General features: G+C 38.5%; 1 protein-coding gene and 1 pseudogene across 8 annotated transcripts in view; both read left to right on the forward strand.

Annotated features, from left to right (window-relative positions):
- Positions 1–17,268, forward strand: part of ASH1L (ASH1 like histone lysine methyltransferase) — a 187,463-nt gene that overhangs the window by 135,491 nt on the left and 34,704 nt on the right. For all 8 annotated transcript variants that reach the window (XM_021089697.1, XM_021089694.1, XM_013997002.2 and 5 more), the window contains 5 exons: positions 3,805–3,878; positions 5,372–5,417; positions 5,537–5,645; positions 13,168–13,374; positions 13,497–13,643. In XM_021089697.1, the coding sequence (XP_020945356.1) occupies positions 3,805–3,878; positions 5,372–5,417; positions 5,537–5,645; positions 13,168–13,374; positions 13,497–13,643 (583 nt within the window). The remainder of the gene's footprint in view (positions 1–3,804; positions 3,879–5,371; positions 5,418–5,536; positions 5,646–13,167; positions 13,375–13,496; positions 13,644–17,268) is intronic.
- LOC106510135 lies at positions 8,159–12,592 on the forward strand (annotated as a pseudogene).

Raw genomic sequence — 17,268 nt, forward strand, 5'->3', positions numbered from 1 at the left:
GAATTGTCTATTTAGATCTGCCCTTTTTTTGTTTTGTTTCGTTTTGTTTTGTTTTTTGTCCTTTTTAGGGCCGCACACGAGGCATATGGAGGTTCCCAGGCTAGGGGTCTAATTGGAGCTACAACCGCCGGCCTACACCACAGCCACAGCAACTCAGGATCCGAGCTGCATCTGCGACCTAAACCACAGCTCACGGCAACACCCAATCCTTAACCCACTGATCAGTGCCAGGGATTGAACCCACAACCTCATGGTACTTGGTCGGATTCATTAACCACTGAGCCACGACGGGAACGCCATAGATCTGCCCATTTTTTGATGGTTTGTTTTTTTGTTTGTTTGTTTGGTATTGAGCTGCAGGAGCTGTTGATAAATTTTGGAGATTAATCCCTTGTTGATCATTTCCTTTACAAATATTTTCTCCCATTCTGTGGGTGGTCTTTTCATTTTGTTTAGGGTTTCCTTTGCTGTGGAGAAACTTTTTAAGTTTAATTAGGTCCCATTTGTTTATTTTTGTTTTTACCGTCACTACTCTAGGAGGTGGATCTGAGAAGATATTGCTGTGGTTTATGTCAGAGAGTGTTTGTCCTGTGTTTTCCTCTAAATGTATTATAGTGTCCATTTTGAGTTTGGGGTTTTTTGGAGGGTTTTGTTTTGTTTTGTTTTGTTTTGTTACTTTTTTGCTTTTGAGGGCCGTACTCAAGGCTAGGGGTCGAATCAGAGCTACAGCTGCTGGCCTATACCTTAGCCATGGCAGTGCCAGATCCGAGCCACATCTGCACCCTACACCACAGCTCATGGCAACCCCGGATCCTTAACCCACTGGGCAAGGCCAGGGATTAAACCTACATCCGTATGAGTCTTTGTCAGGTTCGTTAACCACTGAGGCAAGAAAGGAACTCCCATTTTGAGTTTATTTTTGTGTATGGTGTTAGGAAGTGGTCTGATTTCATTCTTTTACATGTAGTTGTCCAGTTTTCCCAGCACCACTTTTTGAAGGGACTGTCTTTTCTCCATTATGTATTCTTGCCTCCTTTGTCACAAATTAGTTGGCTCTAGGTACATGGGTTTAATTTTGGCCTTTCTGTCCCATTCCACTGATCTATATTTCTGTTTTTGTGCCAATACCATATAGTTTATATGATTGTAGGTTTATAGTATAGTCTGAGGTCAGGAAGCCTGATTCCTCCAGCTCCATTTTTCTTTTTCAGGATGGCTTTGGCTATGCTGGGTCTTTTGTGCCTCCAAATAAACTTTAAAATATTTTGTTCTAGTTCTGCGAAAAATATCCTTGGTAATTTGATAGGGATTGTATTGAATCTGTAGATTGCCTTGGGTAGTATACTCATTTTGACAATATTGATTCTTCCAATCCAAGAACATGGTATTGTGTCATCTTTGATTTCTTTTATCAGTGTCTTATGGTTTTCAGAGTACAGATCTTTCGTCTCTCTAGGTAGGTTTATTCCTAGGTACTTTATTCTTTTTTGATCTTTTTGCCTTTTCTGGGGCCACTCCTGCGGCACATGGAGGTTCCCAGGCTAGGGGTCGAATTGGAGCTGTAGCTACCGGCCTACACCAGAGCCACAGCAACACGGGATCCAAGCCACATCTGTGACCTACACCATAGCTCACGGCAACGCCAGATCCTTAACCCACTGTGCAAGGCCAGGGATCAAACCCACAACCTCATGGTTCCTAGTCAGATTCGCTCACCACTGAGCCACAACAGGAACTCCCTAGGTACTTTATTCTTTTTGATGCAATGGTGAATGCCACAAGGGAACTCCTGCAGTTGGATATCTTAAAGTAACAAGTTCACTTGCCTCACTTACATTCCTAGGTTTTACTAGCCATTGTCTCTCAATTCTTTCAAGTAAGAACAGTATTCCATTTAAAAAGCAACTAGTTCAGCTCACCATTCAAGTATTTGCGCAAGTGCTTTTCCTTAAGATAACCGTCATATCTCAGTATGCAGCAGAAATGCTTTATGCATACTTATATTGTGTCATGTGGAATAAAGATTTTGTTTTGTGGGTTGAAATTTAATATTTTTATTGCTATTTATCAAGAGCATTCTTTGATGATGCTGGCACAGTTGATTTCTTTTTTTTTTTTTTTTCCCCTTTTTTTTTGTCTTTTTGCTATTTCTTTGGGCCGCTACCGCAGCATATGGAGGTTCCCAGGCTAGGGGTCGAATCGGAGCTGTAGCCACCGGCCTACGCCAGAGCCACAGCAGCGCGGGATCCGAGCCGCGTCTGCAACCTATACCACAGCTCACGGCAACGCCGGATCATTAACCCACTGAGCAAGGGCAGGGATCGAACCCACAACCTCATGGTTTCTAGTCGGATTTGTTAACCACTGCGCCACAACGGGAACTCCTTTTTCCCTTTTTTTTAAGGGCCACACCCGTGGCATATGGAAATTCACAGGCTAGGGGTTGAATCAGAGCTGCAGCTGCTGACCACAGCCACAGCAAGGTGGGATCTGAGCCATGCCTACAACCTACACCACAGCTAACAGCAACACCGGATCCTTTAACCCACTGAGTGAGGCGAGGGATTGAACCTGAATCCTCACAGATACTGGTTAGATTCATTTCCACTGCACTACTACGGGAACTCCAGACACTATTCATTTCTGTTAGTTTCATTTTAGTATAGTTTTATGCCACTTGCCTTGATTCATGATAAGGTACCTGCAGTTTTACACATGATTCCTTTTATCCCATTAGTACAAATATCAGCATAATAAAAATGCATATATCTTACTAGTGTTATTAAAATAGATTTGTCTTCTCAGATAACCTGGGGTTAGTAGAGCACACTTTGAGAACTGCTGGTTTGGAGACCATAATAGGACAACTATCCAGATGACAAAAAAAATCTAAGTCCTGGAGTTCCCACTTGCATTGTGGCACACCAGGATCAGCAGCATCTCTGGAGCGCTGGGATATGGGTTTGATCCCCAGCCCAGCACAATAGTTTAGGAATCCAGTGTTGCTATAGCTGTGGCATAGGTCGTAGCTGCGGCTTAGATTCAATCCCTGGCCTGGAACTTCCATGTGCCATGGATGTAGCTATTTAAAAAAAAAAAAAAAAAAAATGGTGGTAGTATTTCGGTAGGAAGAAAATGTTAACAGATCATAAATTTGCATGTAAATACTCTTGATTCATTTAAATTCAGGGTACCTATTTTAGAAAACTCTTATGCCTCTTTTTATAGTCAGCCTTAGATTAGGTACAGTAATGAGGGAGAGTGGATGACAGCTGCTCTGGTTAATGATTTTAATGATCAAATCGTTCTTAGTATTTAGTTTGTTTCATAATGACCTTTGTATTTGGGTAGTAAATTTACTGTGCTACTTGTTTTATATAAGCAACTATTGAAACATATCTTTAGTATATAGCACATGGAGCACAGTGGAAACAAGTAGCTAAAATTAAAAACTGGCGATGGAGGAGTTCCTTCTCTGTAGGTTAAGGATCTGGCGTTGTCTCTGCAGCTGTTCAGATTACTGCTGAGGTGTGAGTTTAACCCCTGACCTGGCACAGAGGGTTAAGAATCCGGCATTGCTGCAGCTGTGGCATAGGTCACTGCTCCAGCTCAAATTCAATCCCTGGCCCAGGAGCTTCCATATTCCACAGGGGTGGCCAAAAAAAAAAAAACATTGGTAATGGAAAATCCATAAAATTAAAAATTAAAATTTTTTTTAGTCAGTACATATTAAATCTTGTGGCTGCTTGACCCTTTGTATGAATAGATATTGAAATTGATAGCATTTTTGTTTGTTTGTTTCAGGAAAATATTTAAGGCAAAAGAGAATTGATTTCCAGCTTCCCTATGACATCCTTTGGCAGTGGAAACATAATCAGGTACCAGCCTATCTTACCATGTTTCATTCTTAAGTGGTAAATGGGAGAGAAGGAGGTACATGTCTTTTTCTCTCCTTCCTTGTTACGCTCTCAGGAAGTATAGAAAAGTGTCCCTATGAAGGTTAGAGACTAAGAAAAATGAATTCACATCCATATTTAATGTGACCTATTTGCCTTTACTCATACTTCAAAATAGGAGTAAGTTCCTGTTTCCTTAGGCAACCGTCTGTTATTATTCTGGACTTTTATTTTGGTAGCCAAGATTCTGTTCTGTAAGAATCCTGTTTGATGCAGGTCTCAAGAGAATTTAGATGTACTGCCAGCAGCACTAAGAAATTTCAGGCTTTATTTTTGTTGGCTCCTTCCCATCAGTTTGGAATTTATTTTCCATATACAAAAGAGATTCTTCTACCAAAGGAAATAGGGAAAATGTGTAACACTCTTGTGCTTTTAAAAGATCTTTAAATATATTGAGAACTAAAAATAAGAAGGTGCAGTTTTTCTCTCTTGCTTACCTAATTGAAGTTTCCCCCAGTAATTTTTATATTAAGTTATAGCCCCAGATTCCATATTGAAAACAACCATTGGGAAATTAAAGTAGTCACACAAATGAGGTAAATCGGCTCCTGAGGTTTGCCAAAATTCCATCAAAGTTTAATTTTGGAAAGCGAAAGAAAAGGACATTCCCCTTGGCATTCTTTTCTCTAGTGGCCTCTCTCGAATTCTGAAAGGATCAATCAGTATGTTAGATATTTGTCTCAAGGAATTCATAACAATGAAGGAGATGTGCTTTGACTATACCCACTGAAAAATGATGATAGGATTATTCTTATAGATTAATACTACTCTCTAGCCTAGACCAAGTTGCCTTTTTTTTTTTTTTGTACTGTCTTTTACTGACCACCTAATACTTGTTTTTCTTAATGCATTCTTGATTGCAGTGTGAGAGCTCCATTATCCTGCCTTCCATCTCCCCTGTATTCACCAAATTAATTGTCTTAATTGAAATGTGAAATGTGTTTTCCTTCAACACTCAGCCTGAAATGGCCAGGGTACTCAACTTTTTAATTTCGTATACCTACCCAGACCATCTAAACAAGCCCTGTGCAAGTTTTCTTTTCATAGAGACAAATAAAATTTTAATTTATCCAAATGAATAGCTTTGATCCGCAGTGTGATTTTCATTTAAGTCTGTCCAATAACATGCTGAAAAAAACATTTAATTTGAAATTCATTTTCTTTAAACTACTTAATATTTCTCCTGTTGCGTGTAATTCTCTTTTACCCTGATCTAGTAAGTTACCTTTTATTTCAGGGTAAAAGGTGATCACTCCAAGAGTTACCCTCAAATGTATCCAACCTAGAAAGTCTTGTAAATTGTTTCCATATGAGCAGAGTACATGGATAATTTCCTCTATTTTTAGTGATCGATACTGTTGTCTGGCATTTGAAGATGAATGCTACATCAAAGATTTTTCCGTTTTTTCTTCTAGCTATACAAAAAACCAGATGTACCACTATATAAAAAAATCCGTTCAAGTGAGTAACTTGGGTGCTATTTTTTCTGCCTCCATACCATCAATATTCTTAGTCTAGCACTTAAAAAATTATCCTGTATATGTATGTTCACTAACTGTTCTTTACTGTCTTCTCTCAAGATGTCTACGTTGATGTCAAACCCCTTTCTGGTTATGAGGCTACCACTTGTAACTGTAAGAAGCCAGATGATGATACCAGAAAGGGTTGCGTGGATGACTGCCTCAATAGGTACTGTACTAAACGGATTCTGTAAGCACAGGCCTTAAGATCTATAAGACATTTCATTTAGAGAGAAACCTTTGATTTTACCTCAAGAAGTTGCAGAGAGATATTTAAAACCTAATCGATGGGATGTCTTTGTTTGGGTTGCTATAACAAAATATCATTGACTTAAAAAAACAGAAATTTGGAGTCCCTGTTTTGGCACATCCCTGCTAATATCCATGAGGATGCAGATTCAATTCCTGGCCTCATTCTGTGGGTCAAGGATCTGGCATTGCCTGTGAGCTCTGGTATAGGTTGAAGATAGCTTGGATCCTGCATGGCTGTGGCTGTGGCGTAGGCCAGAAGCTGTAGCTCCAATTCAACCCCTAGCCTAGGAACTTCCATATGCTGCAGTGTGGCACTAAAAAGCAAAAAAAAAAAAAAAACCAGAAATTTATTAATCATAGTTCTGGAGGCTGGGGACTAGGGCTTTAACTATGAATTTAGAGGGACCACATTCAGCCCATAACATGGGCAAATAGAGTAACAGAAAAACAATGTAATTTAAAGTCTTATGTACTCAGATTTAAATCTTCTCACTCCATATGAGACCTGAGGAAATTTATTTAACCCCTATAACAAAAATAATACCTTCTTGGAGTTCCCGTTATGCCTCCATGGTAATGAACCTGACTAGTATCCATGAGGACAGGGGTTCAATCCCTGGCCCCACTCAGTAAGTTAAGGATCTGGCTTTGCCATGAGCTGTGGTGTAAGTTGCAGAGGAGGCTCGGATCTAGCATTGCTGTGTCTGGCGTAGGCCAACAGCTACAGCTCCGATTCGACTCCAGCCTAGGAATTTCCATATGCTGCAGGTATGGCCCTTGAAAAGCAAAAAAAAAAAAACACCTAGATATCACTGTATGTTAGCCATAATGAGGGAGTAAAAGTAGGATGATGATAGTGAGGAAGAAGGCCATGATATATTTGGGGGGAAACTTAAGTTGATAAACCATTAACATATAGCAGATAAACATATGAAGATTGAGTCAGTGATGATAATAAGAGATGGTAACGCTATTGTCAGAGATAGAAAGTTGGAATCTAACTGGTTTGGAGATAAAATGTATGGTTTTTATTTGGGACCACTGAGTTTTAAATGACATTGAGATTTCAAAACGGGAGTAGAGATATCAGTGTTTCTGCTTTGATATGCCAGTTGGGAAATTCTACCTTCCCTACATCACTGTAAATTCCTATCTTGTCATTGTGCATACATATGATTGTACATAGTAGTAATAGCTAGATTACTAGTTAGTGTTTTGTGCACTGATTTTTCTCACTCACAAATATTTCATATGAGCACTTTTATGTTATCATTATGATCCACAAGCTCATCCTTTTTAGGGTGATATGTCACAGTTTGCCATTCTGTTATTCATTGATCAAGTTATTTTTAATGTTTTGCTACTAACAGGTGGGCATTACTATGAAACTCTTTGTGTAGATTCCTTTTTTCTTTTTTTTTGTCTTTTGTCTTTTGTCTTTTTGCTGTTGTTGTTGTTGTTGCTGCTATTTCTTGGGCCGCTCCCGCGGCATATGGAGGTTCCCAGGCTAGGGGTCTAATCGGAGCTGTAGCCACCGGCCTACGCCAGAGCCACAGCAACGCGGGATCCGAGCCGCGTCTGCAACCTACACCACAGCTCACGGCAACACCGGATCATTAACCCACTGAGCAAGGGCAGGGACCGAACCTGCAACCTCATGGTTCCTAGTCGGATTCGTTAACCACTGCGCCACGACGGGAACTCCTAGATTCCATTTTTTAATGCTTTAAAGTGTAGTCTCGGGTGTTCCCGTCATGGCTCAGCAGAAACAAATCTGACTGGTAACCATGAGGATGAGGGTTTGACCCCTGGCCTCTGTTAGTGGGTTAAGGATCTGGCGTGGCTGTGGCATGGGCCAGTGGCTATAGCTCCGATTAGACTCCTGACCTGGAAACTTACATATGGTGTGGGTGTGGCCCTAAAAAGACACACACACACACACAAGTGCATTCTCAAAAGAAGAAATATCTGTGCAAACTGTGGAAATATATATAATTCTTACTATGTACTATAGCTCTCATAAAAGATTAAGTTAAGTTTTGGTATCACCACCAATATATAAATATATTTATTTCCCCATAATTCCACATCCTTTAGGTGTTAACATCTAAATTTATTTCTAGTGCATTAGTATGTCATTGGTTTGATATGAGAGAATATCATTTGTCCTTATAGTTCTTGATTAAAGGTATATTTCTTTAGATTCTAACATTACTGTGCTTTTTTGTATTTTTATTATCTACAAAATTTCTGTAATATAGCTGCTGCTTTATTGCTTCTTTCCTCTCTTTCTCACAGTAGTTCAAGGAGATTGGTGATAGTTTTACTTCTTAGAGATGAAGGAATCTAGAATCTGACTAGTATCCATGAGGATGCATGTTCGATCCCTGACCTCACTCAGTGGGTTAAGGATCTAGCATTGCTGTGAGCTGTAGTGTAGGTCAGATCTAGCGTTGTTGTTTTAGGCCAGCGACTATAGCTCCAATTTGACCCTTAGCCTGAGAACTACCATATGCTGCTGGTGCAGCCCTAAAAAGACAAAAAAAAATTGTTCCACATTATATAAAACTAGTTTCAGAGAAAGAATTTAAACCCACATGTTTGTTTCAAAAGTCATGTTCTTTCCACTATGCCACACTGCTATATTGTATGTTAGTCTTAATTTCTTAAAAATTGAAATTTGAATATTTACCTTTACATAATTTCATTGGTTGTCTTAGATCATTTAGTATGGGTATTACAGTTATTCTTCTCATTATATCGCTATTGGTCAAAAACAACAATAAAACTTAGCCCTAAATAAGACAAACAAACCCTCAGATGCAATGCCAACAACTTTGTCATGAGAATGTAATCATTATATTGTCATGCGTGTGATAAATGCATAAGACAAATAATGTGTGTTATTCACTGGATGCTTCCTTATATATTTAAAAGTAATTCACATAAAGATTAGGATTAGGGAGTTCAGCGGTAACAAACCCAACTAGGATCCATGACAATATGGGTTCCATCCCTGGCCTTGTTCAGTGAGTCAGGGATCCGGCATTGCTGTGAGCTGTGGTGTAGGTCACAGACATGGCTCGGATCCTGTATTCCTGTGGCTGTGCTGTAGGCCCGCAGCTACAGCGCCAATTCACCCCCTAGCCTGGGAACTTCCATATACCATAGAGGGGGAAAAAAAATGAAGATTCAGGAGTTCCCATCCTGGTGCAGTGGTTAACGAATCCGACTAGTATCCATGAGGTTACAGGTTCGATCCCTGCCCTTGCTCAGTGGGTTAAGGATCCGGTGTTGCTGTGAGCTGTGGTGTAGGTCGCAGATGCGGCTTGGATCCCACGTTGCTGTGGCTCTGGTGTAGGCCGGTGGCTACAGCTCCAATTAGACCCCTAGCCTGGGAACCTCCATATGCCGAGGGAGCGGCCCGAGAAATGGCAAAAAGACAAAAAAAAAAAAGAAGATTCAGTTATATGAAGCTACTTAAAACATAAGATGGCTTTGTCTTTACTGTCTTCAATTCTGTAAATATTTAAGGGGGTGGGGGAGTTAAAGGATCCACAGGATTTGTTTTCACATCTATATAAGATTCATATGTAGAAATTTATTCGCAAGTAGCCGAAGGAAAACTTGATTTAGGACTATTTTTAAACAGTTAATAGGGTTTTACAGTTACTTCAGATAAATACCTTAAATACTTGTTCTCACTTCCGAACAGTTTCTAGGAATCATAAACATTTTTATAAATTCTGCAAATCATCCTTGGTGGGTTCTTGTTTCTGTACATCATCCATGTCAAACCCAGTACTGCTCCAGAATATTCCTCTTTCTTTAGAGCAAAGTCTTATAATTCATTTGAAGCTACTTTTTAAACCTATACCCATTTGCTCACAGTATTCAAAGAGCCCACTCCCTCAGCTCTCCACAGGGGCAGGCATGGTGTATAACAAAACTGTATACTTAGGTTAAGATATATGTATGTTTCCTGGTGAGACTTATAATACTACTAGCAGATTATTCTCAGAGTTCATAGGCCCTAAACTAAACCTCAGGGTTTCTGTCTCCCTTTTAGATTATATCCATGCTCCTTTGTTGAGTACAGTTAGCTTCCACTTGCCCACCAGTGAGACTCTCTAGGAGCCTTCACTTTTGCTCTAGAAGAACCGTAGGTCCTTAAATTCTTGGTCTCCAGAAGTCAGGGCAGTCCTCTCCCTTACATCCAAGGCTTACTCTTTCCTGTCTTGGCATGATTCATAGTGGGTACATTCATTTAAGTGAAAACCCTTTTCCAGGGAATAGTCTGACAGGGAATGATCTGACCTCCATAGCTAGTTAAGTTAGTCATATTAGTACCTTCTCAGTAAGTGTTTAATCTTAAATCTCACAATGTGAGGGAAAGAATAATCAGATGATCTGTATTTAGAGGGGGAAAAAATCTAGTTTTTCAAGGCCATTATATGACTGTAGATAATGGCAATTTAAATTGTTCATCAGAGAGTTTATATCTTAGTTTGTTGCATCTACTTTCAGATTTTGTTAAGTTTATAGTTTTCCAGACAATGGACAGAAACATGTTTTATTTTTTATACAATTAAAGAGTTTATCTTGGTTATTTATCAAAACCAGTAGAATATATTTCAATACCTTTAACTATAGAAACCACGAATTTTAAGCAACTTTTGAATGATTATTCTCTGGCTGAAACTTTTTGAAATTGAAGTCTCTTTCATCTCAGCATTCTGTTAGATTTATGTTTTAGTTATTTTATCCACCTTGAGTTTATTGTATGTGCTATGAGTATGATGGATATATAGGTGAGATATTATGGATGAGGGTTGCAATTAAAGCTATGAAAATGAGTGAGCCTTCTGAAGGAAAGAGGAGCAAGGAATGTGCCATGGAAAATAGGAAAAGGGGATTGCTGTTTAAAAAAAAAAAAAAAAGACAGAAATTGTTATTGGAAAGGTAGAAAATACATTATAAAACACCAAAGATCGAGGAGCACAGTTACCAGATGGGCTGGGGCTATGGTCCCTCTGTGGGCTGCTCTGCTGGCCGGTGCTAAAGGGCAAGCTGTATTCTATGGCCGGGAACTTTTGGCAGAGCTCCCGTTATTTGCAGTGGGTTTCGGAAAAACAAGATCTGTTGAAGGAACGCCGAAAGGACTTAAGGTTTCTTTCAGAAGAAGAGTATTGGAAATTACAGGTATTTTTTACAAATGTTATCCAAGCATTAGGTCACCATCTTAAATTAAGTCAAGTTATTGCCACTGCTATGGTCTATTTCAAGAGATTCTATGCCAGGTATTCTCTGAAAAGTATAGATCCTGTATTTATGGTTACTACATGTGTGGTTTTGGCATCCAAAGTAGAGGAATTTGGAGTAGTCTCAAATACAGTATTGATTTCTGCTACTACTTCTATATTAAAAACTAGATTTTCATATGCCGTCAAGTGAATTTCCTTATAGGTTGGACCATATATTAGAATGTGAATTCTGTCTTTTGGAATTAATGGATTGTTGCTTGATAGTGTATCATCCTTGTAGACTTTTGCTCCAGTATGTGCAGGAGTCAAGAAGACATGTTGCTTCCCCATGAATGGAGGATAGTAAATGATACATACAGAACGGATCTTTGCCTACTGGATCCTCCTTTCATGTTAGCTTTAGCCTGTCTGCATGTAGCTGTGTTGTACAGCAGAAAGATGCTAGACAGTGGTTTCCTGAGCTTTCTGTGGTTATGGAAAAGATTTTGGAAATAATCAGGGTTATTTTAAAACTATATGTTTGCTAGTCAGATTCATCTCCACAGAGCCTCGACGGAAACTCCCATGATTTTATTTTTGAAAAATAAGTTTTTCCTTTCCTAACTTGATTCTAATACCTAATTGATTAAAATCTATTGTTTATGAAGGTTTGGAAAGATTCTAAGGGGACCTACAGACATATATGGACATTTGAAAATTAATAGCTTTAAATTAGTATAATTTTTCATAATTTGGGTAATAGAAATTGTAGCTTTTTATTAAGCCAGGAAGCATGGAGCGTACTTTGTTAAGAATTCTCTTTGGTCATTAAAAAAGGAAATAAAAAATCAAATATATGGGGTTTTTTTTTTTTCCCCCTCCTTAAGTTAAACTTTAAAACTATATTTAAGGAATCAAATCTTACAAAATCCTAGGAAGGTTTTGGTAATGATGCTGATAATCTCAGGGAAATTAAGTAAGTGTCTATTGATTTTAAAGTGTATTTTATTCAGTAGTTATGGTATCTTACCATGGAGGATACTAGCCCAGCCTAGCAGAAAAGTATGCAATATGTATAGCATACTTTGACATTTTAAAAGTTATAATTAATTCCCATAACCACTTTGAAATGCTACATTTTTAAAAACCATATGTAAAGTTATTTGTATTTAATTCAGTTAATCAGGCATTTTGAAAGCTGATTGGATAAGATATCCTAATATGGTTGAAATTTGGTTAACATTTTAATGTTATTTTTATTCTACTGTGAAAGTTTTTTATATGACGTAAACACCCTAGTTTATTTTCTTATCTTAGTGTGGACTTACCAGTTTACTATAGGTATCCTGAGCCAGGAACACAATCAGGTTTCATTCACTAGAGATTATATGTTCAGCTAATCACACATTCTGGAAATGTTATTTCCAGTGTGGAAATGTCATTTATGCCAATGAAATATAAAATTCCTATAAAACATCAACAATGTGAATTACTGAACTATGCACTTAAAAATGGTTGTGATGGGAGTTCCCGTCATGGCGCAGTGGTTAATGAATCCGACTAGGAACCATGAGGTTGCCTTGCTCAGTGGGTTAAGGATCCGGCATTGCCATGAGCTGTGGTGTAGGTTGCAGACACGGCTCGGATCCCACATTGCTGTGACTCTGGCGTAGGCCGGCAGCTGCAGCTCCAATTCCACTCCTAGCCTGGGAACCTCCATATGCTGCAGGAGCGGCCCCAGAAAAGGCAAAAAGACAAAAAAAAAAAATGGTTATGATGGTAAATGTTATGATAGCAAATTTAAGGGGAATTTTTCCACAGTAAAAAATCTGTAAATAGCCATGACCTACTTCAAAACAATAGTGAAATATAGTCATCAAATTATTAATTTCTCTATGGGTAACAGTTTATGTGTTCTTAGCACAGAGCTAAATATGATAGTATGTGCTCAGCATACTGAGTAGACAGTTAACTTACTAATTTATGTGGTTGAAGCTTGACTTGGAAAGTTTCAGTATTTTTATTAATGTTAATCCTTGAACTTAGTCGTTATTACCTTACCAACTTTCTTAACCAATCTAACCTTATTAAAATGACAATTTTATGCATTCATTTTTAAAATTCCTATAAAATAAAAAGTGGGTTCATGAAGATATATAATGTTAATTGACATATAATTACTCCATTTCTTTCTAGAATGATCTTTGCTGAGTGTTCTCCCAACACTTGCCCCTGTGGTGAGCAGTGCTGTAACCAGAGGATACAGAGGCATGAGTGGGTGCAGTGTCTAGAACGATTTCGAGCCGAGGAAAAAGGTTGGGGAATCAGAACCAAAGAACCCCTAAAAGCTGGGCAGTTCATCATTGAATACCTAGGGGAGGTTGTCAGCGAACAGGAGTTCAGGTACAGTGGTAAATGATATTCGAGTAAAATGGTAAAGGTAACAGATTAGAATGGAAAATGGAATATTTGAAATTCACTTTTAACTTAGTCATTAATTGGCTTTAAATCACTTCTCTCTTTAGGAACAGGATGATTGAGCAGTATCATAATCATAGTGACCACTACTGTCTGAACCTGGATAGTGGCATGGTGATTGACAGTTACCGCATGGGAAATGAGGCTCGATTCATCAACCACAGCTGTGACCCAAATTGTGAAATGCAGAAATGGTAAGAAAGCAGGGGAAGGTGAAACCAAGAATCAGCAGAACTGAGGCATTGAGGGCATCCAGAGATTGATCTTTCCACAGTTTTAGTTGGCTTACACAAAGCAGCTCAGGCAAGTCCGTTATACTAGATCATCTAGGCAGAGTAAGTTCATGCTGTTTCTTCACACTTCATCCTAATACTCACTTCTAGAGAAGTACAATGTTTTATATATGTATATACATGTGTTTGTGTGTGTGTGATAATACCTGATATTTATTGACTGCTTACCAAGCATTATATTGTTCTTCTCATAACCATGCATTTAACACATTTATCACATGCTCACTGGATTTGTCACAGTGAGAAATAAAAATAAGTGAAATAGATTAGAATCTAACTGAGAATTAAAAAAAAAAACACATCTAAAAAATAATTCAGGAGTTCCCATCGTGGCTCAGTGATAACCTTACAATGGAACCTGACTAGTGACCATGAGGGTACAGATTCAGTCCCTGGCCTTGCTCAGAGAGTTAAGGATCTGGCGTTGCTGTGAGCTGCAGTGTCGGTCGCAGACACAACTCGGATATGGCGTTGGGGTGGCTGTGGTGTCGGCCAGCAGCTACAGTTCCAATTCGACCCCTAGCCTGGGAATTTCCATATGCCACAGGTGCAGCCCTAAAACAACCAAAATATAATAATAATTCAAAAAAATACAGAATAGGAGAGGATTCTGAGAAGATGCTAGAGTAGGAAGCACCAGGAATCTATCTCCTTAGATACTTGGACTAGCAGAATCTGTCTGATAAAAGGATTTTGGAACTCTGGAGTCTGTTGAAGTCTTACAACATCCAGGGGAAGGCTTAGATGGTTCATTATGGCTCATTTTAGTCAGTTTGAGCTTATAGCACAGTAGCAGCTTCTCATCCCTGCCCTAAGGCACATGGCAGACAGCTGTGTTAAGTGTTATAGGAATAGCTTATATACAACTTGCAGAAGCTAGAAAGGGTAAAAAGGACCCTGTTCTCCAAATAACCTATTCTCTGATTGATACTTCTGTTCACAGAAGGTACAGGCAGAGAGGAAGACAGCCATTGTATCTCAGCCATTGTTGTACCTCAGTCACTCGCTAAAGTGACTTCCAGTTAGATTGTAAGGTGCCCTCCTTTCTCTGCCTTCATTTTTTTTTTTTTTTTTTTTTTTGCTTTTTGCCTTTGGGGACACACATTAAAGATTAAAACATTCAAAAGTAACACATATATGGGGGAAAATAGAAAGTGATAGTGCATATCCAAGGAAAGGATCAGAAAAGATGTAAGACGTTAAGTTTATACCTCAGACTGATCCTTGGCACAGAGACAGCCTACAACAATCAAAAGATCAATAACAAAAAACCAGCAAACCCTGAAGAAGGAGGAGAATCTAATTGCAGGAGTTACCACATTGTAAGTTTCAAATGTCCAGTCTTCAACAAAAAAATCACATGAAAAACAAAACACAAAGTATGGCCCATTCAAAAGAAAAAAAATAATTCACTAGAATCTCCCTCAAATAGACTTAATGGCAGCTATACTGGAGAAAGACTTTTAAACGACTGCCCTAACCGTGCTTAAAGAACTAAAAGAAAATGTGGAGAAAGTCATGGAAATGATGTTTGAACAAAATAGAAATGCCAATAAAGAGAAAGCCTGAAAAGAAACAAAAGGAAATTTTGGAGCTGAAAAGTATAGTAATTAAAGTGAAAAATTCACTAGATCAATGTGAAGGCAGGTTTGAGCCTCACATTCTTTTGAGCCAGATGAAAGAATCAGTGAACTTGAAGATAAGACAATGTAATTTATCAAGTCAGAGGAACAGGAGAAAGATTGAAGAGTGAACCCTAAGGGACCTCTGGGACACTGTCAAGCAGGTCAGCCATATAGATGCACTGTAGATGGCCCAGCAGGAGAAGAAAGAAAGAGACAGAGAGACTCTTTGAAGAAATAATGGTTGAAAATTTTCCACATTTCATGAAAGACATGAAATCCCGGAAACTTACCAAACTCCACATAAGATGAATTCAGACACAACTACCAAGATAAGTTATAATCAGACTTTCAAAAGATAAGAGGAGATCTTGGAAGCAGCAAGACAAGTGAATCATCACATACAATAGCTCCTCAGTAAGAAAGTTTGCACATTCCTCATCAGAAACTTTGAAGGCAAAAGAATTATGTAGCATTGCGAAAAGAAAATGTCAGCCAAGATTCCCATATGTGGCAAAAATGTCCTTCAAAAGTAAGAAAGAAATCAAAATACTCCCAAATAAACAAAAGCTGAGAGCATTCTTGTGTACTAGACCTACCCTGTACTTCCTGAGGGGAAGTACTAGACCTTTCCCTCAGGGATCTCTTGCAAGGTGAAGTGAAAGGACACTAAACAGTACTTCTTAGCCATATGGAAAAATAAATATCCTCAATAAAAGTAAATACATTGGCAATTATAAAATCTAGAATTATTGTTACTGTGGTTTGCAACTGCACTTTTTTGTTTTCCATGTAACCGTCCGTTTAAAAGAATTATTAGTTTATAGTTTTGTGCACACAATTTACAAAGATGCAGTTTTGTGACATCAGGAGTAGAGAGGAGTACTAAAAGGAGTAGAGAGGAGTTCCCGTCGTGGCGCAGTGGTTAACGAATCCGACTGGGAACCATGAGGTTGCGGGTTCGGTCCCTGCCCTTGCTCAGTGGGTTAACGATCCGGCATTGCCGTGAGCTGTGGTGTAGGTTGCAGACGCGGCTCGGATCCCGCGTTGCTGTGCCTCTGGCGTAGGCCGGTGGCTACAGCTCTGATTCAACCCCTAGCCTGGGAACCTCCATATGCCGTGGGAGCGGCCCAAGAAATAGCAACAACAACAACAAAAGACAAAAGACAAAAAAAATAAAAAATTTAAAAAATGAAAGGAGTAGAGAGAGCTGTAAAGGAGCAGAGTTTTTCTATGTTATTGAAATTAAGCTGTTATAAATAAAATTACAGTGTTATAACTTTAGAATGTTTAGTGTAATCCTTACAATAACCACAAAAGCAGTAGCTACAGACATATACAAAAGGAAATTAAGGAATTTAAACATTTCACTACAAAAAATTAACTCAATTAGAAACAAGAATGTAGGGCAGTGAGCAACAAAAAGTTATAGGGCATGTAGAAAACAAACTCCACAATGACAAAAATAATTCCCTCATCATCAGCAGTTAATTTGTAGGTAAACAAATTAAACTCTAAGAGAATGGGATTGAACATCATTTATGGTTTAAAAAAAATCTCAACAAAATGAATGAAGAAATGTACTTCAACTTAACAAAGGCCAGAGTTGAAAAGCCCACAAGTGAAAAATTGAACGTTTTTCCTCTCAGATCAAGAACAAAACAAGGATGCCCACTCCTACCACCTCTATTCAGTATAATACTGGAAGTCCTATTCAGAGTAGTTAGGCAAGAAAAAAAAGGCATCTAAATCAGAAAGGAAGAAGCAAAACTGTATTTGCGGATGACATAGTATATATAGAAAACCCTAAAAATGCCACCAAAAAATTTTGTAACTGATAAATTTAGCAGTTTCAGGAGACAAAGTTAAAATACAAAAATCAATTGCAATTCTATTCACGAATA

Source organism: Sus scrofa, chromosome 4, assembly GCF_000003025.6.
Source record: "Sus scrofa isolate TJ Tabasco breed Duroc chromosome 4, Sscrofa11.1, whole genome shotgun sequence".
Classification (NCBI taxonomy): Eukaryota; Metazoa; Chordata; class Mammalia; order Artiodactyla; family Suidae; genus Sus; species Sus scrofa.